Genomic DNA, 27,597 nt, shown 5'->3' with positions numbered 1-27,597 from the left:
TCCGAAGACTATAACTCACTAAAAAAATCCGATCCTTTCATGCTTCAGGACTTCACATGTCTCCTCTGTTGCCAAACTGATAAAAAGGAGTCAACCCATGTTATTATGTTCGAGTTATTAACGAGAAGAGCGGTCGGATTATACCGGCAAAACACACACATTCTACACTAAATTACTTGACCCAATTAGTACTCAATCGACAATGCTATCTGCTGTCTGTGCATAATTATTAGCAACAACTGATGTGGTAACCTGCCTGAACGACAGATTCTGGTGGACATTAGTTGTAGCGTTCGCTTATGTAGGTTCCAGGATGATTATGAAGAGGCACCACCATCCATCTTTTATGTCCTGCTCAGGGAGTTGCTCATCTGCAACCGAGCTGTTCTGTCCTAGTCGTGTCCGGCATTTTCTTGCTGGCAACTCCGGGGGCGATTGATCGCATCAATCGCTGGCTCGCCTGTTAGGACGACAGTAAGTGGTAATTGGACAAAACATGTACCGTGCATTTAAGGCCGAACATCGAGGGGAAGATGGGTCATGACCTGCTCGGTAAATCAAGATAACGGGTGAGATGATCTTATAAGGATGAAACAACAGACATTCGCGTATGTGATCTTTGAGAACACACCAATGCCTGGGAAGTGAAATGAATGATGTTTTGAGTATTTTAAGGATTGTATGTTGCAAGAAATGGATCTGGCACTATGTTGAAACTTATTCTTATATTTCTATTATTAAGAGTCTGCTTTTAGCTAATAAATTGGTTTATTTTATTTTATTTTAATAATATTTAAGGGTCGCATAAAGAGGAAGAAGAATCTGCTAATGTCTTAGGGCACCTCCCCCGCTGAGATGAGAGATGGAATGCAACAAGGAGGAGGCTCTCCGGGCGAAGGAGATCGCCGAGAAGAAGTTGATGGAGTCGGACGTCCATGGCGCCCACAAGTTCGCCGTCAAGGCCAGGAGTCTGTACGCCGGCCTCGACGGCCTTTCTCAGCTCGTGGCGACTCTCGACGTCTACGTGTCGGCCCAGAAGAAGATCAACGGGGAGGCGGATTGGTACGGAATCCTCGGCGTCGATCCTTCCGCCGATGACGACGCGATCCGGAGGAGTTATAGGAAGCTCGCGCTTCTTCTTCATCCCGACAAGAACAAAGCGGTGGGCGCCGATGGCGCTTTCAAGATTCTCTCCGAGGCCTGGAGCTTGCTGTCCGATAGAGCGAAGAGATACGCGTATGACCTGAAGCGCAACTCGAGGGTCCGCAATGGGAAATTCCCGACGCCGGGCCATCAGAATGGATTTCACAGTTTTCCAGGTACGCATCAGAACGACAATGCGGGCGATTGGAGGAGTGCTTCGACTTCTCCTTATCAGAATACGAATGGTGGGAGTTGGAGGGGCAGTGCTGCTTATGTGGTTCGCAATTCGTCTTATCCCCACCGGGATTGCAACACTAGGGACTGGAAGAGTGCTGCTGACGCTAATTATGCTTCAGCCTCTCCTCGGACATCATTTTGGACACAGTGCGGTGGTTGCCGAATGAAGTATGAATACCTGATTCGCTACCTAAATCAGCAGATTCTCTGCCCCAGCCCCGGCTGCCGTAAACCCTTTGTGGCCAACGAGATTCCACCTCCACCAGTAGATGGACATAGGTCATCTGATTCGCAGGCTTTCTTTGAAGCACAACAGTATCCTTGTCGAATGAGAAATCATGGGCATGCATCTCCTGCCCCAAATGCACGTTCAACCAGCTTCTCTGGTATTCACTTGCCGCCGCAGTTTGCTTCATCCTATGGCACATTACCCAAATTCGCAAGTGATAATAGTGCCCCGGCACCTGCATCATATGCTCCTCAAGCTTCAGGTGTGTTTGAGCCTCTATTTCGGCACCGGAAGAGAGGCCGCGGAGTGGCAGCTGCTGTCCAAGAGGAGTACGGTGAGAGGATTCAAATGTCTAAGAAGGCTCGAAGTGATTCAGTGAGCATGTCGGCTGATGCCAATTCCCTAGAAACTGATCGGATTGAGAAAAGGAAAGTTGATGAAGGCGGCATAAATAAGAAAGTCTCAGAGGGTGCAGGTCAGGTAGCATTTGCAAATAGTAGAGGAGTCGTAACAGGAACTACGCCTGGACTTCAAAAGGGATCGCTGGATCGGGGGAGGGTTAATTTCAGTTTAATTAATCGGTATAACGGCTTGAGGGATGTTTCTCTCCTAGAATTGCGAAATATGCTGATACATAAAGCCAAAACAGATATTCGTAAGAAGCTTGATGAATGGAGAGTTGAGAAAGAACCTTCAAATGGACGAAATTCTTTGCAAGGGGAGGTCAAGCTGAAGTATGGGAAAGTGCAGAAGGCTCCCGCGAGTGGTGCTAAGACCGCTCCTGTTAAGCATAGTGAGCCCGTGGATGGTAAGGACAGAGTTCAGATGGAAAAGACTTCCCATTCTATTTCCAATATCAAATCTGAAGCAGAGAACTTTGTCCCTATGCAAATGGTCGTTACAGACCCTGATTTTTATAATTTTGACAAGGATCGGACAGAGGATTCATTTGCTGATAATCAAGTCTGGGCTGCTTATGATGATGATGATGGGATGCCCCGTTACTACGCTCTGATCCACACTGTCATGTCATTGAAACCATTCAAGATGCGCATAAGTTGGCTTAGTTCCAAAACTAACCAAGAACTTGGCCCTACGTGTTGGGTTGGATCTGGCTTCGCCAAGACCTGTGGGTATCTGCGAATAGGGAAATCTGTTGTTGATAACTCCCTTAATGCTTTCTCGCATAGGATGAAGTGGACAAAAGGCGCAAGGGGCTTAATTCACATTTATCCCTTGAAGGGAGATGTTTGGGCTCTATATAGGAACTGGTCTTCTGATTGGAATGAGTTAACTCCAGATGAGATAATACACAGCTATGATATGGTTGAAGTGATCGAAGATTACAGCGATGAGCTTGGTGTTACTGTTGCTCCACTCATCAAAGTTTGTGGCTTCAAGACTGTGTTTCAGAAGCATCCAGATCCTGGGAAATTATGGACGGTTCCAAGGGAGGAAATGTTTCGGTTCTCTCATCAGGTCCCTGCTCACTTGCTTACAGGTGAAGAAGGTGCAAATGCTCCTAAAGGATGCTGGGAGCTTGATCCTGCATCCACACCTCTGGAACTTCTTCAGGTGGTAACAACTACTGGCAGAGGGTTGGAAGCCAAAGTGGACGGTACGGCCAGTGTTACGGTGAAGGGGATGAAAGCCAAGGAAGAAGTGATGCTAGTGTACAAGCGCAAACTAAAAGGGAAGCAGTCATGATGCATTTAGTCATCTTTTTGCATGCTTTTGGACCATTTCACCTGGTTAGATTGCATAGGTCAGTGTAGTTTTGGAGTCGAGGAGGTGGAGGAGGAGAAGGGGAAGCACTGAAACCACAACAATCTGAACTAATCCGCTGAGGAGTGTACTGTTTCTACTATCTTATTCAGCATTTTTTGGGTAGCCATTTGATATCGGTAGTTAGCAGTTATTCTGCAAATTCGGCTGGTAACTATGGGTTGATGAAAACTCAAGATTTTGTTCAAGGTCAGAAATCTTCAGAAGATAAATTTTCGGCTTTATAGTAACTTTGAGGATAGTTTGATTTCTTTACTAGGATTAGCTCATTAGTAGCTTTTCTGATGAAGATATCCGATTTCCCTCATTAATGCTTTCTTAGGGGAACAGGGATAACAAAGGTGGCCAAATCTGTATAATCTGGCTTAACCATTCACTTTTAACTTTTTTTGTATTCATGTTGCTGAACTAAGATTCCAATGTACAGATATTCATTTTATATATGACCTTTTCCCTACCTCCTCGTGGCAGCTTATATATTTTGGATCTTGCTGATCGGTCAGGCCTTATTTCGCACCGTTCATTAATCTATTGTTTCCACCATCTCTGGTTCCGCTTGTTATGTTGTTGCCAATCTAAATTCTCAAGGACAGACTACCGAACTAATTCATGGAAATTGCTGACTTTATGCACTAATAAAAGGTACTTCTGGTGTGTTGAAAGAGATGGCTTTCTACTCTAAAAGTTAATGGTTAGTCGTTATAATATTATCGTGTTGGCATTACATTAAACTTCTACGTTCTGCCATAGTTAAAATGCACAATCAATGAAGAGGGTCATTCAACATTTATTGGCTAACCTTGTTTCCACGTTTTAGCTTGTGCTGTTTCCATTAGCTAAAATCAACATCCGCGATGTAAGTCAATTTTTTGTAATTGATCTCCTGCATCAATTCTTCAAGCTGGTTCATTCTTGAACTCTTTTGGCAAGCATCATGGCACTGCGGGACCCTTTTGTCTTGTCCAGGTTTTTGATTCTACAGTACATTGATGCGTGTCGCCCCTTAATTTACCATTTTCTTACTTGATTTCAGTGTGCTGTGAGTTAACATGCCTAGCATGTTCATTAAAAACTTAGCCTGCTTATCTGTCTTAAAGCGCATATCTTTTCGCTTTAGCTGTTTTATGAAATGTTTAACTGTGAGATCCTAGGCCGTGCTTTTCTGTGGATGTTTTGCAATGAACAACTGTTCATACTATCAGGTGCGGGTGCAACTTATTTACCGATTCTTGCTGTAGAAGGAAATCGTTGCTTCCATTTAGAAGGGCATGTTGTTTCTTCACTATTGGAAGGCTTATTGTCTTATTTTCATGAAAACTAGATAACAAAAGTGCGAACGGTCAAAAACCAAGTATTGTTTTGCAGATCTGCCTATGTGTTTGTTGATAGATGTTGAGGTCTACTTCGATCCAGCAGCTCTTGTATTATTCGTGCGGAACCATCCAAAGATAGAGATCCTCTTGTGGGGATGCTGAAGGGATTTGCTGTCTCAGATATGTTTGATGATCGACACTCCCGGCGAAGCATCCCTAATTTTTACTGTTGCTGTTGGGCCCTATTCTGCTCATTGCCATGATGTTCATCATTATACCTGTGGAGGGTCATAGTCATAACAAGTTAGACCTGATGGTTTATAGACCCAATGGTTCATGCTTTTCATTCACCTATAGCATTTGCCGCCTCCTGGCAGCATATATATTGGGAATTTTGCTGGTGGAGGATGTAGTTGAAATTAGTCGAAGTGTGATCACATTATTTCTGGTGATTCTTAATCATTAAGATTCTGCTTAGCTGGTTTTATTCTCTGAGCCAATTCCTTTAGCAGCACTTCTCTTAGGCCAAGATGAGAAAAATCAGGTAAATCTGAGCAAGAAGGAAATGAGGTTGTTCATAGTTAGGTCAAACATGAGATACCTGGGAAGTGGACCGGCTGCTGGCATCACAGAGGCAAAAATGAGTCTCAATGCAGGCAAAACATGTCCTGGAAGCTGCACAAGCAGTCTCGAGAGGAATACGGAAGAAGGGCTAATGCAGAGGAGAGTATTTCACCTTACAACAGGCACTCATAAAGGCTGATTTTTGGCTTATATCTCTGGTTCTGGTGTGATTGACAATCTTGGTAACATTTATGAATCATTGGTGTTTAATGACTAGTATTTTGTTTCTATGATAAACATCTGGATCTTCCTGGGTCCAGTCAGGGGGCACTACTTAGCTGAGACAACCATAAGGTGCTTTCGAAATCTCTGTTTTATCAATCACTAAAGCTAGTTTCCCATTGTGCTCTTCATACCCTGAACTCTAGTTACCTGTTTTTGTTCCATTTACCAGAATTCTCCCTCCTTAGGCCAGTGGCTATGGCTGTAGTCCTGGTTGTTATGGAAATTGGACTCTTTTACTATGTTATTGGTTTGCGCGGTAAGATTTGCATTCTATCTGTTTTAATAGGAACTGTATATGGTGCCCACTGGGCAATAGTGCCAGAATATGTGTCAGAGATATAAGGCTTCAATAGTTTCGATGCTTTCCGTGATTTCCTAAGTTTAGCAAGTGCTTCTGGTTCTCTAATATTCTCTGGTGTCATTGCCATGGGTATATGGAATTTCTATGCAGATGAGCAAGCCACTCTTAATTGGAAGACTTCAAGGTCTAGGCTTTGCATCTGTTCAGAATGATGACTGACCTGCTCTGGTAACTTGTGTCCTCTCTCACCTTTGGCATGTTGTTAAGACTTCACATCAGCTTATGGTCTTGAACTGAGTTGTATAATGGACTGAGAACATCTATGCCCGATATCATAGGCAGTTTTGCTGTTTAGTTTCTTCAACTTTTGTCTAATCTCACTCATGTTTGTGAAGAGTTCCCGTTATACATTGATGGGCAGAAGGCTTGTGGTGCTCGGCAACAAAACATACTGTTATAAATACATTTTATAACCTCAGTGCGTTGAGGCTTTTGGCTCATTTGGGGCTGAGATTTCTGTCACGTACTTTATCATATAGAATCTTATGAGATCAATAAGTAAAGTTAAAAGCATCATTTGATAGAGGAATATTTTTGCTGATGATATTGATATGTTGTATTGCTGTCATTCTTTGGAAGTGAAAACTCAATTTTTTTGAGCTCAGCTAAATTTAAAAAAATAATATGATCAAATATCACATCAAAGTATTTCCTTTCACTTTGTATTTGATAGAGCTAAGAGGCTACATGTGGTATTCTTTTATAGCACTTGGTTTTCAATCGCCAGATTATTGAAGACTAAATTGGAATCCATCCAACAACTTTAGGACTTTTTGGTAATTTTCTTGAGTTTTATACTAGGTAGCCACTTAGAACCATTCCAGGACAAGTGTACAATATGGTGATATACAAGACTAAGTCTCTTGCTTATGTTTTGCATGTGTTATAACGAGAAAAATGCACCTCCATCCATTGCGAAAATATTTGCTTTTGGGACTCAAAACTGTGAGATAACCCTAGGTTGCATATGAGCAATCAGCCAGTTATCAGGCAGCAGAGTTCTATAGTATCATACATTTTTTTCGTGCCAATAAGTTTCAATAACGGAGAGTAAATGTTGAAAAACTATTGATCGATATAATGATGGGCAACATATGTTGGATAATATTGGTAAATTACTAACCTTTTATAGAATTACCAGCATTTTTGGTAATTAATAAATTGGCAATTTAGTCATTGTGGTCAATTTGGGGAGGACTAATATGGACACCAATCGTTCTGCATGACATGACTATCGACCACAGGCGAGAGTCGGTGAGGGGCGATCTCGCCAGCCTTGGGTGGGGCTCCCCCTCGCTAGGTCCAATGAGGTCAAGCCTCGCCAAACCTTTCCTGAAGTTGGCAAGGTTGACCCTCACCGGTCCCCACCTGTGGCTGGTCGTCGGCCACCACAAAGGTCTGAAGACCGGAAGAGAGGAAAAAGAAAAAGAAAAAGAAAAAGAAAATACATAAAAAATTAAAAAAAGTTAAAAAAAAATTGCTACACTTAGTGTTGGATGTGCCACGTAGGACGGCCGACGTCCACGTCAGCAATCACCGGTCAAAATTGGCCGGAAATAACTAAATTGACAAATTGTAAAAAAGTTCAAAACTAAATGACTAAATTAAAAGATTTACGATTGAATTGGCATTCATACCTCTTAGGACTTTTTTTGGTAATTTTTCCGTGAAGCTCTTATCCTCCCACCATGTGTGTATAAGTATAGATCCATGTGATTATAAACTGCATTCTGTTTGCGAAATCACACCCCAGTCCGACTTAGATGAATAGGTGTATGAAAGAGAGATTTTTATAAAGATGAGAAAAGTAAGAACATTGAATTTATTGAACTTCCCATTTCACCCAAATCCCAATTTTGACTGTCTTAACTAAAGCAAATCTCAATCCAAGGGCCAAAGCAACTGACTCACTTTACCTTTTTTTTTTCCCCTCGAGAAACAAGTTATTGGCTAAAATAGGAAAATTGCACCATCTTTAGTACTTATCTTGCCATACATGCAAATAGTATCTCATGTCATTCATATTTGTCACTCGGTTGACCAAAAAATGGTTGGACCCTTGCAAAAAAAACATAAGACACTCATATGATGTGATTGGACCTTCTTGAATAGGAAAACAAGTAGGGTAAACAAAACGGAGAAGATCATTAAAGAGGGTTATTCGCTTTTTTAGCCAAGACTTTAAATGCTGACTCTGAAAAAAGTTCTGTACCAATTAATCTACCTAATTTGACAACCCTAATCATGGTTGCATATAAAAGTAGTAGGGTATTTATCCTGTTGATTGTAAAAGAAAAATAATTTAACGCAGTGAAAAAACATGTTAGTGCTATGTATCCCTTCATCATACATTTCTTTTTTGTCATTCCAGATCTACAATACAAGCAACACACTCTTTGGTTTTGAATTAAGAGTTTCAGTGACAACCATTTTCCGGGGGACATTGTAACCGGCAGAACGGACTAGTTGCAGATATATTTATCTAAATTAATTAATATTTTTATATAGTTTATAGAATTCTAAATAATTGGGAGAATTTTGAATCCTGATTCGTGCTGTAACATCGTTTTGAATTCATGTGAAAAATAATCTGCCTGTAGTTTCTCTACTAATTTTTTTGATCATCGTGGCGTGATCTGCCATGACTACAAGAATGCTTTAGGATTTCCGGGCCATGCTTATGGCTTTTCAACTATCATCTCATTACAGCTTGTTTGTGAGTCTATCTTCTTATTTTGTCAAGGTCTTGGTTAGGTGATGTAATTCTGCTACATATGATTTCCTACTCATAGGCAATCATAATTCATGAGTTGACTTGTGGCGATGTGATCCATTGTGTTCAATTTGCTTTCTTGGCGAAAAACCTGTCAATTTGATCCTTGTTGCAAGCTTCTGTTGCATAACTTTTATGATGGGAAGTAATGTTGATGGAAATTGTAAACCTTTTTTATGGTTGATTTTGTTTTAGCCCAACTGTTATGAATAATTTTGCAGGTTTGTTGCTCTTTTACAGGGGATGCGTGTAGATGATATGGAACTTGCAAACTGTGTGACTATGGATTGTGTTTTATCTCAATAATCATGCTTATTACGGAAGTTCGATGCTCGTTCATATGAATTTTGCTGATAGAATGATAATCATTTTTATTTGATCATCTATGTGGATGTATGCTGATGGAATCTTAGTTCATTAAAAAGGGCAGATCATGAATCCATATTTGTGGAAGTTTGTTGCTTTATAGGTGGATGTATATCATTTGATCGGTTATGTGGGTTTAGCAGATGGAATAAAAAAAAGGTGGATTGTGCTTTATCCTTACCGCTATTCTTGTGGAAGTTCGTTGCTCGTATTAGTGGATCTACATCATTTCTCATCTATGCAGATGTATGTAGATGTAACCATCATTCATTAATGATTGTGGCCATGCTTTATACTGACCGTTTTGCTTTTTAGAGAAGTTTGTTGTTGTACATGTGGTTTTACATCGCTTGATCAGATCACATTTGGTCATTTGGACATCATCTGGTTGTATTTTGTTTAGCAACTTACGTTTTTTTTTTTTTTGGTCAAAAGCAACTTATGTGTTACTCTGTGTATATAAGTGCGTTAAGGGAGCATAATCTGGCATGTTGGAATAATTACATATGGTTGGAGTCATTCTCGTGTTGTTAGACCTGTAGTTTGGCATAAATTTGGGGTTCTACTGGGGTATATTTCTACCGGTTTTCTGTTGGTTTAACGCGGATTTAGCCTCTTGACTGGGTTGTTTATCTAAATTTTTGGCCAATTATATTGTTTTGACATTAAGTTATTTTGACTGTACAAAGGAGGTATAGATAAGGAAAGAAGATTCGGCGGTATCTAGATATAAAGATAAGAAGGGTAAACATTTGGGAAAGTATCATTAAATAGGGCCTTTGGCTTTTACCCATTAAATGGTGGCTCTAAAAAAATCCATACCAATTAATTTTCCTTTCAGTCTCTTGACGAAGGGTAACAGCCGAGGAATACAAGCAAAGATCGAGAGAGACAAGAGAATCGAAATCAGGAATGCAGGTTTTAAGGGTTGTAAAGGGGTTCATAACATGACCAATTTAGTTTGACTCTTCCATTCAGACTAGCCCAGAATTCATAGAGAAAAAGAACAAAAAAATCTGGGGATGTCTCCCAAGTCCAAGAGAAGGTAAAACTCTAGCTTTGAACGAGGAGTCTTCAATCGTAAACCTCTTCTCTTTTAAATTGCACTCTAAGAAGAGAAAATTTTTGGGTGTCAGTTGAATCAATGATGGGAATTTTTCTAATTTGCCTGTAGTTTCTGTGCTAAATTTCTGGATTGTTTTGGCGTTATCTGCCATGAGGACTTGAATGCATTAGGATTTTCGGGGCATGCTTATGAATTTTCTACTATCATCCAAATAGCAGTTTCTTTGTGAGTCAATCTTCTTATTTTGTCATGGTCTTGGTTTGGAGACATAATTCTGCTAAATCTGAATCCCTACCCATCAAAGAAAAGTTCCTTGATGCCCTTGTAGGGGATCATAGTTCATGACGTGACTCGTGGAATTCCTACCCATCAACGAAGAGTCCCTTGATGCCCTTGTAGCCAATCACAGTTCATGAGGAGACTCGTGGCGATTTGATCCATCGTGTTCGATTGACTTTCATGGCGTGAAACCAGTCAACTTGACCATCGTTGCATGCATTTTGTTGCGTCCTTTTAGGATGGGAAGTAATGTTGATGGAATTGTAAAATTTTATAAATGGTTAGTTGTGTTTTGTCCCAACTACTGAACATTTTTGCAAGTTCGCTGCTTTTTAATGTGGACGTGTGTTGATGAAATGGAACTGCTACCGTTTGATTATGGATTGTGTTTTGTCTCAATAATCATGCTTATTATGGAAGTTTGTTGCTCGTTTATATAGATTGCGCGGATAGGTTCATAATCCATTGGAAGCGGCGGATCATGTTTTTTTCCTGACCATTATGCTTATTGTGGAAGTTTGTTGCTTGCATACATGGATGTGTATCATTTCACCTTTCATGTGGATGTATGCAGATGGACTCATAATTCATTGAACGGTGGAATTTGTCGCTTGTACACATGGATCTACATCATTTTCTCATCTATTTAGGCATCTGCAGATGGAACTATAATTTGTTAATAACGGCAGCCGTGCTTAATCTTGACAGTCATGCTTTTTATAGATGTTTGTTGTCTAATACGTGGACTGACATCACTTGATCGTATCATGTTTGGTCATTTGCACACCATTCGGTTGTATTTTTGGGAGACTTAAATGTATAGAAATGCCTTAAAGGAGCATAATCTAGCATGTTGGAACAATTACAAATGTTTATCTAGAATTTCTATCAATTGTTTGTTTTGACAGTTGAGCCATTTTGACTGTACAGAGGAGGTATTACATAAGGAAAGAAGATTTGGCGATATCTACTACAGGCATCATTCACACCACTGAGATATGGAATGCAATAAGAATTTCAACACTACGGATCGTGAGAGTGCGAATTGTGCTCCAGCTCCTTCTTGTCCTATCAAGACGTCATTTTGGACACAGTGTAGTGCTTGCCAAATGAAGTTCGAATACTTAATATGTTACTTAAGCAAGCGACTTCGTTGCCGGAGTCCCAGCTGCCGTAAACCCTATGTTGCAATTGAGATTCCACCTCCACTAATAGATGGCAATAGTACATCTAATTCAAAGGCTTTCTCTGAAGCACAACCATATCCTGATAAAGTTGGAAGGCAGATTTCTCCCAACAATAAGGTTCAACAAGCTCCTCTGGTATTCATTTGCCGGAAAAGGTCACTTCTTCATATGACACATTAACCAAATTTGCAGGTGATAAAGCTGCCCCCGCACCTGCATCACATTATCCTCCCTCAGGTGTGCTTGAGCCTGTAGTTCGGCATCGGAGGAGGGGCTGTGAGGAGGAGGCAGCTGCAGTCAGAGAGAAGTGCTCACAGATTATTCAGAAGTCTAAGAAAGCTCGTAGTGGTTCAGTGGGCATGCCAGCTGATGTCAAATCCCTAGAAACTGAAGGGATTAAAAAAAGTCGGGTTGGCAAAGGTGGCATGAACAAGAAAGTCACAGAGGATGCTAGCCAAGTGTCATTTGCAAATTGCAGAAGACTTAGCACTGGTACGACCTCTGGATCCCTAAAGGGCCGACCGGAGGATGGGAGAAGGGTCAATTTTAGCGTGATTAGTCAGTTCAACAGTCTGAGGAATTTGTCTCTGGCAGAAACACGAAAGATGTTGATGCATAAGCAAAGAAGGAAATTTTTGAGAAGCTTGGTGTGTGTAGTAGTGAGAAAGAACCTACAGATGGACTAAATTCTTCACAAGGAAAGGTGAAGCAGAAGTACCATGAAGAGCAGAAAGCTCCTGCAAATGGTACCAAGACTGCTGCAGTTAAGCATAGGAAGCCTGTGGATCGTATAGGCAGAGTTTATATCAAAAAGACTTCCTGTGCCATTTCTAATGTTGAATCTGAATCGGAGAACTTCGTCGTCAAGCAAACGATTGTTGCAGACCCAGAATTTCATGATTTCGAGAATGATCGGACAGAGGTTTCATTTGCAGATAATAAAGTCTGGGCTACTTACGATGGTGATGATAGGATGCCCCGTTACTATGCTCTGATCCACAATGTCATAACATTGAGACCATTCAAGGTGAGCATAAGTTGGCTTAGTTCCAAAGGCAACCAAAAACTTGGCCCTATGTGGTGGGTTGGATCTGGATTTGCCAAGACCTGTGGGGATCTATGGATTGGTGACTCTATCGTCTATGGCTCCCTTAATGCTTTCTCGCACGTGATGAGGTGGAAGAAAAGCTCGAGGGGCTTAATTCAGATTTATCCCTTGAAGGGAGATGTTTGGGCTCTGTATAGAAACTGGTCTTCTGATTGGAACGAGTCCACTCCGAATGATGTAAAGCACAGCTACGATATGGTCGAAGTGATTGAAGACTCTAGCAAGGAACATGGTGTAACTGTTGCTCCACTGATCAAAGTTTGTGGCTTGAAGACTCTGTTTGGAAAGCATCCAGATCCATGTAAATTATGGACAATTCCAAGAGAGGAATTGTTCCGGTTCTCTCATCAGGTCCCTGCTCAGTTGATTACAGGTGAAGAAGGTGCAAATGCTCCTATTGGATGCTGGGAGCTTGATCCTGCATCCACTCCTTTAGAGCTTCAAGTGTCGACACAAGGTCAGGGAGGAGATATGGACAGACCTGCTGGAGCACTTGTCTGCTGATTTTCTGCGGTTGTTAAAATAGCCACTCGATATCCATTGTTAGTAGTTAATCTGCAGATTCGGCAGGTAATAATGGGTGGATACAGATTCTGTCCAGAAGAGTAATCTCAACATTTTAGTCAACTTTGGGGAAAACTGATTTTGCTTACTAGGATTAGCTCAACAGTTTCTTTTCAGGCAAAGATGCCTGATTCTCCTCATTAAAGCTGTCTCAGCAATACATGGATTACAAAGTCGGCAAAATCTGTATGATCTGGCTGAAACTTTTATATATACATATATGTATATAATGTATGAGATCTCCATTATGAGGATGAATGTTCGTTCTTTTCTTAGCCCTCTAGAAATCGTGTCATTGGCTTGTGCTTTTAATGTTTGCATTGGTATGTATGGGATGGCTGATGAAAGTTCAGTGTTTCTGCTAAGACTACTCATAATTTTATGAAGTTTTGGAGCTCTTGGCGATAGAAATTGATACGGCTTGTATTTCATTTTTTATGCGGAGTAGCCTCTATATGACTAGCAGCACGAATAAAAGTGCAGTGTGGGTCCGCATATAAAACTCTTTTCCTTGTGCACCCCAAAAAGTAAATTGGCTGAGACTCGCCTCTGATTGCCGGAAGATGAAACTTATCCCCAACTAGTGATTTGTTGTTTGGTGATGTTAAGAAATGCAAATAAGAAAAGTAAGCAATTTAAAAAACAAATCGGCAATAAATCCCAATGGGTGTTGGTAACCTAGTTGGTATGTGGTCATTTGATTGGCTAAGAGTTAGGGGTAAGCAAGATGGACTGCACGAACCGAATCGGGCAAACGGGTTTGGTCCGGTTCTTGAGGTCACCGATCCGGTCCCCGGTTCCTCAAGGTGTAATTAGTGTCCGGGCGGTCCGTTTCCCTAAGGGGGAACTGGACCGACAGATTTTTCTCCTTTGTTTTGATCTATTCTTCATATCACGGTTCCTTTCTTAACTCTTTTGGGGCCGAAGATGCTTGTGTTGATTTAAAAGCTTAAATTAAGTAAATTTTCCTGGAGGACCTGAATACTCCTTCGGTTTACTCGAAAGATTCAATCCTGCTGAGTTCATGACTGTTTAGTCTGTTTGCTTTTGTAATTTTTGTAACATAAACTGCAGTAGCTCATACATGAGATTGAAATTCCCTTGTATATTGCTTGCCTGCGATTGTGGCCATGTTGGCGTTTAAAAGATGCAACTCCTAGAGTGCTTTCAGTGTTTAAATTCCTGAAATTTCTTGTACGTTTACGCTGCAGCAATTCTTATTGTCCCCGAAACCAGATCTCTATAATTATAGCTTTGCCCTTCTGAGTCTCCCAAGCCAGTCCTCCCACAAACACCTTGGTGTACGTGGTGTCCTTTTGACAGTTCACACTGCCCTGTCAAACTCTGGTTTCTTATGTTTGTTTTCATTTTACAAGTTTCAGTGGACCGTCCAGGAATGGGACTAGACCGATGGTCTTGTCCGGTTTGATCCACAATTCCTAAAATTTAGAATCGGTACCACTGATCCGGTCCACGGTTCTTGAGGGAAACGGATCAATCTGAACCATGCTCACCCCTTCTAAGAGTTGGTGATGAGTCACACTAATTTAGATTGGTAATCTCCAAAAAGATTAGTGAATGAAAAGGGTTACTAGTCAAGCCTAAGAAAAATTTCTAAGTAAGTAAAAGAATAAATAAATTAAGAAAAACAAGTGAACCACATTGTATTTGCAAAACCAATCCATAGTTTTGAGTCCAAAAGCAAATCTTTTTGCGATGGATGGATGTGCATTTTTCCATGGGTTTGTATGTAAGTGTAGATCCATGTGATGATAAACCACATTGTATTTGCAAAACCAATCCATAGTTTGGCTTTAAAAAAGCAGGTGTATCAAAGAGAGGTTCTCATAAAGATGGGAAAGCAATAGCTCTGCATTTAATGAACTTCCCATTTCACGAAAATCCCGAAATTGCTAATGCAATCTCAATCCAGGGGCTGAAGAAACTTACCGAGTTTACCTTTTTTTACTTTTTTCACTAGAAACAAAAAAAAAAAAAAAAGTTACAGGATAAGATAGGAAAATTGAAAATTGCGCTGTCAGTAATATTTAGTATGCCATACATGCAAATAATATCTTGTGTCATTTATATTTGGTCGACCAAAAGATGGTTGAACCCTTGCAGAAAAACCTAACTCTAATCTTTTGTAATTGGACCTTCTTGACTATGAAAATATAGGGTAAACAATACGGAAAAGATCATTAAAGAGGTCTTTCCTGTCTTTAGCAAGACGTTAAAGGCTGCCTGCCAAAAAAATCTGTACCAACTAATCTGCCCAATTTGACAATATTAACCATAGTTAACAGATAACCAAAGGTAGGGTCTTAACCTGTGAACAAAAGAGCTTCGGATTAATTCTAAAACAAATATACTTAAATAAAGTGAAAAGGCATGTTAGTGATTCGTATCCATTCATCATAAATTTTCTTTGCCTTTCTGAAGACTCTGTACAAACAACACACTTGAGAGTCTCAGAGCTAACAGTTTTCTATCGGACATTACAGCTGGTTGGCGAATCAAAGTAATCCCAGAATTGACACACAAAGAGAGAAATAATCTTGTGTTGCCTCCAAAGTCCAAGAGCGGTCAAAATTCAGGACTAAATTAGGTTGATCTACTTAGTGCTATTGACTTAGTTATTTGATGGTTGTTAATTTTGTTTTGTATTTTGATGTTAAGTGCGCGAAAGTTTCGATGATTGTGTGTTGATATAAAGTGTTCGTTTGACTTGAACCGATGATTCTTTACATGCCGAGTTTGTCATTAATTCATATCCATGCGATTCAATAGCATAAAAGAAAATGGTAAGGGTGAAACTAAAGTTGAAATTGATACTTTTGTAATTTGACTCAATTATTATTTTATTAGTTAAGTATTGTCAATTAATCGAGTTGTCTATTATTTGAGTTGTCGATGATCATGTTGTCAATGTTCACATTATCAATTATTTTAATTATCAATGATCACGTTACCGATTCTATTAGAGTGTATCGTTGCTTGTATGAGAAATGAAGAGAAGTGTGTTGTTATACTTATAAAAGTGATGCATGAAAAAGACATAACGACTGTATTTCCGTAATGTTTGGATGGCAAGATATTGTGATTGGATGTCGATTCTTGAAATGAATGTTGATTTCGATGTGGATGCAAGGGTTACCATCTTATTATTATGTATCATATGCATGGTTGTTATGAGACTAAATGTGAAAATTATTATGAAAAGTAAGTTCCTTGGTCGATATTAGTGGCGATGATGCCTCCGAGTTGGGATGCCCCATGTCTCGGGATACCTCAAGGAATGTTTCAGGATGTCTCGAGAGTCTAGATGCCCCATGTGCCAGGATGACCCGGAGTTGATATGCCTCATTTGTCGAGATGCTCGTGGAGTGCTTCAGGATGCCTTGGAGTGGAGTGCCCCATGTGTTAGGATGCCCTGGAGTCCGGATGCTCCGGGAGTCGGGATGAAACGATATGCTAATAATGAATATGGTGCATGTCTATATGCATGTCGAGATGCCTCGAGGAGTGTTTCGGGATGCCTTGAGTGTGATGGGCTAATTTCTACCTAATTAGATTAACGAGCAAAGGGGTGATTTGGGGGTTAATAAGTTGACGTGGAAGAGTAATTGAATTAAATGCTGTGGTTTGGCATGCGATGTTTGGACCGTTATTTATCAAATGTTAGGATTGGCGCACAATCACAACGAAATAAAATATAGCGAGAGAGAGAGAAATCGAGACACGAGATTGTATCTCAATTCACCCTTAAATTATGGCTACATCCAACAGACGATTTCACTATAATTTGCACTCACACCTCTCGTTACATTACTCAATTACAAACGAAAAAGAGTATATATAGCAGTAACTATTCATAAATCCAAGCTTAAACTACTAATGACAAATTACATATTTAAATCGTAAAGGCCCTTTGGTGTCCAGAGGGCTTTGGCCCTTTAGGACCCTCCCCCACTTTCTCGCCCCTTGAGATCCGAAGCGGGACACACGTTCTTTCCTGTCATAAGGGACTATGAACCATGCCCCAACATCAAAAACCGGCTTAAGATTCAAACGAGTAATTTGCACGAGAGTTGGTTTGCAATAGAACCACACCGCCCTAGACCCCCACCGCCTTGGCCCTCTATTTAAGGGCACCCTCTTTCTTTCTCCTCTCATTTTCTTGAGATCCCACAAGAAGACTCGCTCCCTACTCTCCTCTTCTCTCTCTCGGTGATACACCACCCGACTGCCCATCTCTTTCTCGCCCTTGCCCAACACCCATGGCGCCATCAGCTCGTCGAAGGCGGCTTGTCGAGACTTCAAGACCTCATGCTCAGCCCTCTGCTCATCCCGTTGCTCGCCCTCTCCCTCTTGCTCGTAGTGACCCGCGCAGCCAAGGAGGAGGAATGGATGGTTCGTGTTCGTTTCTTCGGCGATTTAGCTCCTGTTTCTTCATACAAGTAGTTTACTAACCCTTACTGCTAATTTACATATCACTGCTGGTTTGAATGAGATGAGGTGATTTGAGCTGAGTTGTAGTCGGATTGAGGGTGTTCTTGGACGATTGGGGGAACAGGTCTGCATGTTGAACCTGGCAGATGAGTTAGGCCCTTGAGAAGAGCAGGAATTAAGGACGGTCCCTTGCAAGTTTGTATTAGAGCAGGAGGATCAAGGGGCCGGATCCTTACATTGAGAGTCGAGATGCCCCGTGTGTCGGGATGGCCCAGAGTTAAGATGTTTTGTTTATCAAGATGCCTTGAGGAGTGTTTCGAGATGTTTCGGAGTGGAGATGTCCCATGTATCGGGATGCCCTGAAGTTGGGATGTCCCGGGAGTCAGGATGAAAGGATATGCCAATAACCAATGTAGTGCATGTCTATACATGTGTAAATGCACATATTCATATATGACCAAGTGATGATAATCATACAAAATAATATGTTAAGCTATCCGCTTGCATTTGAGTGAATGATAATATTCAATGTTGTTAAAGGTTTTCATAGGCATATCATGATAGTAAAGACAGATTAGTTGTGTATGTATTTGCCTGCATGGTTATTTTGTATCGCTTAAACTGACGTTGTTTGTCTGCACCAGGTTGAGTGGGAAGATAATTTCCTACCTTAAGACTTTGAAATTTCATTTATCTGGCTTCAGCTCACTCTTTTTTTCAAGGGCGTAGGATGGTTCCCTCGGACATGACGATGGAGGGAACGAGATGATGTCGAAGGCCATCAACCCTTGAGTTGGCTGGTGGCTCGGTTAATGTTTAGGTTCACTTTTGGTTTAGTATGGATGGAGTGGTGCTAGTTTGCCCGACCTTCTTCCCATAACTTTTGTGATATGTTGTATTTGTCTGAATATTGTATAAACACGCTAACTAGTGGTGCAAATATAAAGAAGCATATGTATATTAATTAAATTCATGCGATTTCTTGTAAGGGATATTGTGATAATTATGTTGTGCTTCCGCATGCTATTAATAAAAATAAAAAAGCTAAAATTAGAAAGGGCGTGTTGCCGTGACGTTCTGGGACGTCACCTTAGTGATCCAGAGAGTTTTAGCTGATGTCAATTGTGCTGCGGCCCCTCCTCTTCCTATCAAGACATCATTTTGGACACGGTGTAGTACTTGCTAAATAAAGTTTGAATACTTAATCTGCTACGTTCTGACGGAAAAAAAAAAAAATCTGCTACGTAAACAAGCAATTCCTCGCCACAACCCTAGCTGTCGTAAACCTTTTTTTTTTTTTTTAATTGAGATTCGACCTCCACCAATAGATGGCAATAGTTCATCTAATTCGATTGCTTTCTCTGGAGCACAACAATATCCTGATAGAATGAGAAGCAATGTGTACAATGTGAACACTCAGTCGGTGGGCAGACTTGTGCCACCAATGCAGGTTCGTAAGCTTCTCTGGTATTCAGTTGTCGCAAAAGCTCACTCTTCATATGGCACATTAACCAAATTTGCGAGCGATAATAGTGCCCCCGCACATGCATCAAATTCTCCTCTCTCAGGCATGTTTGTGCCTATAATGGGCAGCAGCTGCAGTCAGAGAGGAGCGCTAGGAGATGATTCATATGTTTAAGAAAGCTCGTAGTGATTCGGCGGGCATGTCTTCTTATGTCAATACCCTAGAAACTGTAGGGACTAAAAAAAAGGTGCGTTGATGGAGTCATGAATAAGAGATTCAGAAAGGATGCTGGCCAAGCGGCATTTGCACATAGTAGAGGAGTTAGCGCAGGAAATCCTGGATCTCAAAGGGCTGACTAGAGGATAGGAGAAAGGTTAATTTTGGCATCATTAATCAGTTTAACAATCTGAGGGATCTGTCCGGCAGAAAGACGAAAGATGTTGATTCGTACAGCAAAGAAGGAAATTTTTAAGAAGCTTAATGAGTTGAGTAGTGAGAAAAGACGGCTGCGGTTCCACATAGGAAGCCTATGGAAGGTAAAGATAGAGTTCCAATAAAAAAGTACTTCGCATGCCATGTCTAATGTTGAATCTGAAGCAGAGAACCTTGTCCCCAAGCAAATGCTTGTTGCAGAACCAGATTTTCATGATTTTGACAACAATCGGACCGAGGTTTGTCCCCATGCTGAATGCCATGTCATGTCTAATGTTGAATCTGAAGCAGAGAACTTTGTCCCCAAGCAAAGGCTCGTTGCGGTACTAGATTTTCACGAATTTGACAACAATCGGACAGAGGTTTCATTTGCTGATAATGAAGTCTGAGCTGCTTACGATGATGATGGGATGCCCTTTACTATGCTCTGGTCCAAGATGTCACATCGTTGAAAGCATTCCATGTGTGCATCAGTTGGCTTAGTTCCAAAAGAAACCAAGAACTCGGCCCCATGCGTTGGGTTGGATCTGGCTTTGCCAAGACCCGTGGATATCTACGGATCGGGAAATCTGTTGTCTATGACTCCCTCAATGCTTTCTCTCACATGATGAGTCGACCAAAGGCGCAAGGGCTGTAATTCTGATTTATCCCTAGAAGGGAGATGTTTGGGCTCTGTATGGGAACTGGTCCTCTAATTGGAACGGTATGGTTGAAGTGATTGAATGCAGCGAGGACAATGGTGTAGCCGTTGCTCCACTCATCAAAGTGTGTGGCTTGAAGACTGTGTTTCAAAAGCATTCGGACCCAAGTAAATTATATGCGATCAAGAGAAGAACCGCTTCGGTTCTCTCGTCAGGTCCCAGCCCACTTGCTTACAGGTCAAGATGGTGCGAATGCTCTGCTGGGAGCTTGATCCCGCATCCATACACCTTTGGAGCTTCTTCAAGCGGTAACACAAGTTCAGGAAGGAGAGAAATATGGAGAGCACTGTTGATACAATCAAGGATTACTTGTTTGCTGATACTGGAAGCCGAAGGAAAAAGAACTAGTAGAAATTGGCACAAGAATTGATGGAAAAGAAATGGATGCCAAGATGGACAACGAGGCAAATGTCGTGATGAAGGGGATGAAAGCGTAGCTGTTGTACAGAAGCAGGCTTGGAAAGCAGTGATGAATTTAGTCATCCTGTTGCAATGCTTTTGGACCGTTGCAGCCGGTTAGATTGGATAGATCGACATGTAGTTATTGAATTGAGGAGATGGAGAAGGAGAAGAAGGAAAGCACTAAGCACCATTCGGACCAAGTAAGTCTTCTTTCCAGCAGTTGTTCGTACGGCCATCTGATATCCGTAGTTAGTAATAAATCTGTGGATTCGGTTGGTAATTAAGGATGGATAAAGCTTCTTAATTTAGGTCAAGGTCAGAGATCTTCAAAGGACTAATCTCAGCATTATAGGTAACTTTGCAGACAATCTGATTTTCTTCACTAGGTTTAGCTCAGTAGTGGCTTTTCTGGCGAATGTGTCCTATTCCCCTCATTTTTCTATCAGATGTATAAGATATTCATTATAAGCATGATTGGATTACATTGTCAAGTGATTAAATGGTGGATTTCATTACTTTCATAAGTATTTGTTCTTTTCTTAGCCCTCTAAGGATTGAGTCCTTGCCTTGTGCACTCAATGTACGCATTGGCAAGTACGTCATGGCCGACGAAAATTCAGTGTTTTTGTTGAGACTCTAATCACAATTTCATGAAGCTTTGGAGTTGTTAGCCATAGAAATCGATGCCCCATATTTCATGTTTTAGCTTGAGAGATAATGATTTTGGAGTTCTACTAAAATTAAAACGTACGACTGATAAAATCTCATTTCAAGTTTCGAATTTCAAAACGAATTCAAAACATTAATTTAGTTTGAAACGTTATAGAATATTTGGATAATGTTTGTGTAGCTGAAATGATAAGAGCACTTTGGAAAGATATTTGTGTAATTTCATGCTTTAAGATCAATCAACTGGCAAAAGTCTTTTTTTTTTTTTTTTTGGGCCTGGCAACTGGCAAAGTTGAGAGGTGAGATTTAGAAAAGTAAAATGGACTAATGGATGAATGGTTGATCCTAACATGGCTTGAAGAGCACATCACTTGATGAATGAACCATATGAAAAGCACAAGGAAAAGCTGGCCGTACGGAGAGAATGGAAATTGTGCTCTAAGACTATAGAACAAATATACCCAAAAAAAACATGGCTTTATTCACATTTCGCGTAACGCCATGATCATGCTTTTATCGCTTTTTTTTTTTGTTGTTGTGTGAAGTGTGAATAGCAGAATCGATTCTTGTCTCCTTGTTTTGAACTGGTTGTATAAAAATCAAAACTTGGCCGAGACCCAGAACGAAAAAGCCATGCGCCGCTGCGTTTGCAGGTAATCCTATCTGCGCCCGCCAATTCCGATCCATCCATTTTCGACCCTTCCCTCGTCTTCCCTCTCCCTGAACTCGCACATTCTCCGGTCAAGGAGCCACCATTGCGAGTCTTTCCTCGGACCCATCAAGAGATTAGCGGAAAAGTCGAGGACTTTATCATCGGATGGACCCGAACCAGCAACCCCAGCAGCCGCCGTACCTGCCCCAGCCGGGGCCGCCGCTCAACCACCTGATGCAGCAGCAGCAGCAGCAGCTCCAGTTGTTCTGGTCGTACCAGCGTCAAGAGATCGAGCAGGTGAACGACTTCAAGAACCACCTGCTCCCTCTGGCCCGCATCAAGAAGATCATGAAGGCTGACGAGGACGTCCGCATGATCTCCGCCGAGGCCCCCATCCTCTTCGCCAAGGCCTGCGAGCTCTTCATCCTCGAGCTCACCATCCGTTCCTGGCTCCACGCCGAGGAGAACAAGCGCCGGACCCTCCAGAAGAACGACATTGCTGCCGCCATCACCAGGACCGATATCTTCGATTTCCTAGTCGATATCGTGCCTCGCGACGAGATCAAGGAGGAAGCCATGGGCGGTGCCCTCGGTGCCCCCTTGGTGGGCCCCCCTGCCAGTGGCGTGCCCTACTACTACCCCCCCATGGGCCAGCCGACCGCGCCGGGAGCGGTTTATATGCAGCAGCCTCCACCTCCGCCTTCTCAGGCGTGGCAGAGCGTGTGGCAGAATGCGGCCGCTGATGATGGCTCCTATGGCCAGGGCAATCCTGATGGACAAGGGTAATGTTGCTCACCCTCGCAATTGGACTATAGTTTTTTATGTCATTTTGAAACTGACCACAACGGTGTATGCTGCCAATAGGTTTTTGTTTTTCTGTTTTGTCTACCGGATTTACAGACTATATCTTCTGGTGTGTTTTTCACTGCAAGAATGCATTGTGAGGGAATGTTTCCTCTTTGTGGATGCTGATTAAGTACGGTAGCTTTACATATTTTTTCAGAACTGAACTTGGACTGTTTCCGCAGAAAGAATTTGGCAGTTTGCCAGAAGTTTTGCTCGCAATTTGTTTAGCTTACTTTGGGAAGGCATTCTTGTCATTTTAGTCTGCTAAATTGCAAGAGCCCGACAGTATGATGTGCATAAATTGTTGGACTCGCGTGTGAATTCTTGTCAGACTAGATTTGGTTAAGCTCTAGCCTTTGGTACATCAACTTTGTAGAAAAGCCTTGCTGACCCGGTAGATGCATAATGGTTGCTAGAATGACCTAATTACCTTTCGTTTGCTATTGTGAGTACATATAACTGAACCAAGGAAAGTGACAAGAAATCTTTTCGAAGTTTTCTGTTTGGTAGACATAACTATGTTGATCTTTGTCTTCCCTCCAATCTGACCTCGTAATTGTTGTCTGCTCTATGAGGAGATTGTTAAAGATTCTTAGAAAGCAGATTATCTTGAAGGTGTTTCAGAATAAGTTGTCGTCAGCACGAAGGAAAACGACACAATTGGAATAAAAGTAGAAGATGGCTTTTAATGTTTATGGGGCAGATTCATTCCTGATTTAGTGTAAACGGAAAATGTATTCTATTATTGGCACAGGCGCCAAGCTGGGTTACTGTGTGGGAGTTTTTAGGTGTTACAGGCACCAAGCTGGGTTTCTTTGTGGGAACTTTTAGGCGTTTTGGATTATTTATTCAGTTCTGTCATGTATGTCCGTTGACTGTGTCCAATATTGGAGGTTAAGAAAAGGTTTCTGCAGTTTCTGTAATAGGCACTTTTGGAGTTTATGGCTTATTTTAAGATCAATGTCGTTGGCTATTGTAGTGGACTACAGCTTTGCAACCTTTTAGTGTGCCTGTCAAGACTCTCAGCTCCCTTGAGTCCTTGACTACAATGAGCTTGCAGTGGCATGGTATCTCTTGCAGGATATTTTGTAGTGTGATGCAAGAAAATGGCATATGGGATAAATGCAACTAGTAACGGAGAAAAGTAGACATCTCTCTAGGGACTAGAGAGCAGAGAGAATATCGGGTGGTGTGATGTCTATTGCTTTCACTGCTTGTCTTTGATTCATAATCTAGTTAGTGATTTTCAAGGGGCAAAGAAGGAACTTCTCGACTTTTTGCAACATCGCTGGTTGTGGAGTCTCCTAGTTGTTTGGATTCTCACTTGCTACTTTTCACACTGGTGTATTGCCCAATGAATACTTGCTTTTCAGTCTGTACTTAGTAGTAGAGGCTTCTGAATTTATCTTTTCAGCATGGACAATCTATCTTGTAATGATATTTTCATTGCAGAGCACGTGGTGGCTTTTTGTTCAAGTCTTTCTAGTCCATATGTTTTAGTCATCATCCTTGCCTTGTAATGCAAAACATAAAATCGTGGAAAGTTTTCTAAGATTAATCACTAAAAGAAAGTTAGCATCAGTTTTGGGCAGATAGTCTGCCTCCTCTTTAGTTACATTTACTGATGACATTGTGATGTCCAACGCGTGGAGGCTTTTCGGTGGAGACTTGTAGCTTGTGCTTTTATTCTCTTTACTGTGCAAACTTAAAGCTGAAAAAGTGGGAACATTTTACTTGGTTTTGTGTGGTCAACTGGACAAATATTATGCGGAGGCTGAGTGTACACATTGTCCTTTCCTATTCTCTCCACGTGCTTCCTTTTTGTTGAACTAGCATCTTCAAAAGTTTCCTTTGTTGTTATATTTGATACATTGTAAGTCTTTCCTTATTTGGTCGACTCAAGACCCAACAAATCTTTCAAGTCTTTCCTACGATCTACCCACATTACTCATCTCCAAAAAATATAGCTCTTGTGCCATTGTATTATGTGCCTCAAGTTGGACATAATTTCCAATCCCTGGGTGTTACCCGTAGGGGTCATCCACAAATCCAAGAGAACCAAAAAAATGAATGAAACCTATTGAAATGGACCGGTTTGTGTGCACCAATGTATCTAACACCACCATACACCATGTCTGATGTGGGGTCAAGGACACTACAAAAGTCATAACTTTCGTACAGCGCTCACTTGAGTGCCATGACATCTAAAAAACATTCATTTGAGTACCATATTTTTCGATCGATCACTTGGGTGCCATTACTTTTAAAAAAACATCCACCTCTCATGTGGTCCTAAGGTATGATTTCAGCTTTTCCAGTCCCTTACCTGTCTATCATATAGATATAGATCACTTGTATGCTAATATATCATTTCTTATCTTAGTCGTACAATACTCCAATCTCTAGATGACACCTCTAGGTGAACTCCAAGAAAATTTGAGGAAAACCAAAGCCTAAATCAAGCCGACTGAACCAAAATTTAGGTGGAGTTTGGTCGAATCAAAGATCATCTAGGTTTGATGCACGTATATTGGCTTCAGATAGGTTCAGCCCAATTTCAATAGGAAATAAGAAAAACTGGATTGAACTATACAGGTTTTCACTTTGCTCTGATATGCATAATAATGTGTTAATCTATATCTCTAGTTTTTTAGGTTCTGCTTAGGTGTACGACTATTCGGGTTTAGGCTGGTTGGGTGAGGTAACAAAAAACTCAGTTGGGGTCAGCCTGGTTTCTTATGAGACGGACCGTCCCAGTCTTATCCCTAATTTCAGAAATAATTGTATGATGATGTCCACACTATGCTCACTTATAATTGTTCTTTCATGCGGTGGTTTTTCTGCATTCATCCTATGGAAAGGCTTGTAGAATCCATAGGATTAATTGCAGCTTATATCTTCTTTGAGAGAACATTTGTTTCTAGGTAGGAAGGAGGAAGCATAACATATTGTAGAGCATTCATTTTTTATTAGGATCCATGATGGGGAAATATTTGTCGGATTTTTTGTCTTAGTCAGGACTCTTTGGAGTCATAATCCAGTAGATGACTCACCAATAGAGAACCCTATTAAAAAGAAAAAGCATGAGCTGATTAGCTTAATTCTGCTTCGTATTTGCCGACGCTCCCGGGCCATCTGGCCCCAACCCATGCATGCAGAACAAGAGTTTGCCACACAATAATATTAACAGCGGGAAGTATAATATTGTGCACTATGAGAACTTTTGAAGTTTTAGGCTGGGTTCTTTCTCTGTTAATGGACATCCAGATTCTTTGCACCCAAAAACTTTTACCAAGTGTGCTTTGACTATATGCTGTAGCAGGTACGTTCTCTTGATGCAATCAAAGTTGTGAGGTAATTGACTTCTTTCATGTTTGTGGTGCAGTTGACAAAACCTACCGGAAGATGTTAATATGCTCCGCAGCTCACTGTAAGATGGACGAGCTTTGCTGATATCTCTTAGGATTACTTATTGAACTGTGTACTGATGCTCATGACTAGTGGACTTAAGCGTGTGACTCTGATAACGAAATATGTGGATGACTGACTCAGTGCAGTGACAATATTGATGCTATGACATGCCTAATTGTTCTGCACTTCTCTACTTAAGCTTCGGTCGTTTACCAGCCTTGACCAGGAACAGATTCACTAAAAACTTGCACTTACGCACTCTTTGCCTTTGGGCTAACTCTTGCTTGGAGTTACTACCCAAGTATCAAAAACTGGGTTTTGATTGTTGCTGCTGTAGCTTTCGATGGGAAGATAGTGAAGTGATCTGTTGTAGTTGTGGTCCCTGCATTTGTTTGACAGATGACATTTCAACCTCATGCAGTAGTATATGCAGAATACTTGATAGGAGCACATGAAATCGAACAGCTCGCACTGAAGCTACGATTTTGATCCTTGTTGAGTTTTGGTTTTCGTGGTATGTGAAGAACTTTTTATCTCGGCTCGTTTGGAGTTTTGATTGAAGAAGTGAAATGAAGTTCATTTGGTCCAAGACTACCCTGTATCCCCCGAAGGACAAAATATGGATAACTCTCTCATGCAAATTTGGTATTTGACAGGTGTATAGAGACACTGTGCATGTTTTACTTGAGAAAGAGAGATCTATGGGTTTCAGAAGATGACATGACTTAGGGTACATTTCATCGTGGGTATGCTACAGATGTTGCCGGAGGACGTCCATTTCTCTATTTAACCGGTTTCACGTGAGTCGCTACTAAAGAGTACTCAGAACGATCGAATGTGGTCATTTGAGAGTGAATACTACTTATGAATCGCTTTGTCAGAACTATACCGTTTCAAGTGGAATATTGAAAATGGGATAATCCCCACTAAAATCCCCAAGAGGCTATTCAAGATGAGCAATGGCATTTCTATTTGATGATCATTCTCATGCTTGTGTTATCTTAGGATCGAAAAGTATCGACACCATTGACCTACCCGTTTTACGTGGGCCAAGCTTTTAGGCCTGAGAACTCCAGATGAGGACTTGCAGTGATGGTTGTGTGTTGCTCATAAGCCACTTTGTGCCATTAGATGTTTGATTCGGACCATCACATTTAACTATTCGCTAATCGTAACTTTAGAGCATTTTTGGCCTCTAATGGGTACCATGAGCTCTTGCCTGGACGTGGATCCATCATGGATCGGGTCTCACCCCGGACCCGAAAAAATCCACCCGACCCATGTGGGTGGGAGTCAGTGTATATAAG

General features: G+C 41.2%; 3 protein-coding genes and 1 pseudogene across 4 annotated transcripts; all 4 read left to right on the top strand.

Moving 5' to 3' along the window:
- The first annotated feature begins 785 nt into the window (after nt 1–785).
- LOC115741554 lies at nt 786–20,876 on the top strand. 2 transcript variants are annotated; one of them, XM_048279917.1, is made up of 2 exons: nt 786–3,374; nt 20,831–20,876. In XM_048279917.1, exon 1 carries the CDS (start codon nt 863–865, stop codon nt 3,314–3,316), a length of 2,454 nt encoding a protein of 817 aa, XP_048135874.1. In that variant the 5' UTR covers nt 786–862; the 3' UTR covers nt 3,317–3,374; nt 20,831–20,876. The 2 variants fall into 2 exon arrangements, with proteins under 2 accessions (XP_048135874.1, XP_030531385.2); XM_030675525.2 differs by lacking the exon at nt 20,831–20,876 and adding an exon at nt 3,424–3,851 and having other exon boundaries at nt 786–3,393.
- LOC125315485 lies at nt 4,329–7,325 on the top strand (annotated as a pseudogene).
- LOC115741587 lies at nt 5,752–13,543 on the top strand. Its single transcript, XM_048280642.1, has 5 exons — nt 5,752–5,812; nt 5,942–6,041; nt 8,912–8,964; nt 11,781–12,080; nt 12,209–13,543. Exons 1-5 carry the CDS (start codon nt 5,752–5,754, stop codon nt 13,198–13,200), a joined length of 1,506 nt encoding a protein of 501 aa, XP_048136599.1. The 3' UTR covers nt 13,201–13,543.
- A 1,058-nt stretch (nt 20,877–21,934) lies between the features above and the next one.
- Nucleotides 21,935–26,475, top strand: LOC115741547 (nuclear transcription factor Y subunit C-1-like). The gene is made up of 2 exons (XM_030675517.2): nt 21,935–22,815; nt 26,265–26,475. The coding sequence occupies exons 1-2, from the start codon at nt 22,199–22,201 to the stop codon at nt 26,266–26,268; spliced, it is 621 nt and encodes a 206-aa protein (XP_030531377.1). The 5' UTR covers nt 21,935–22,198; the 3' UTR covers nt 26,269–26,475.
- The last annotated feature ends 1,122 nt before the right edge of the window (nt 26,476–27,597 follow it).

This window comes from Rhodamnia argentea, chromosome 6 (assembly GCF_020921035.1).
Source record: "Rhodamnia argentea isolate NSW1041297 chromosome 6, ASM2092103v1, whole genome shotgun sequence".
NCBI lineage: Eukaryota > Viridiplantae > Streptophyta > Magnoliopsida > Myrtales > Myrtaceae > Rhodamnia > Rhodamnia argentea.
This window is presented reverse-complemented; position numbering and strand designations above follow the sequence as displayed.

Bases quoted from the DNA above. Each gene is read 5' to 3' on its own strand.
- LOC115741554 (XM_048279917.1), top strand. From the start codon at position 863: ATGGAATGCAACAAGGAGGAGGCTCTCCGGGCGAAGGAGATCGCCGAG.
- LOC115741587 (XM_048280642.1), top strand. From the start codon at position 5,752: ATGGCTGTAGTCCTGGTTGTTATGGAAATTGGACTCTTTTACTATGTT. The intron at 8,965-11,780 runs GTGTGACTATGG...CCAAATTTGCAG, and splicing joins TGATATGGAACTTGCAAACT to GTGATAAAGCTGCCCCCGCA. The intron at 12,081-12,208 runs GTACGACCTCTG...TTGATGCATAAG, and splicing joins TTGCAGAAGACTTAGCACTG to CAAAGAAGGAAATTTTTGAG.
- LOC115741547 (XM_030675517.2), top strand. From the start codon at position 22,199: ATGGACCCGAACCAGCAACCCCAGCAGCCGCCGTACCTGCCCCAGCCG.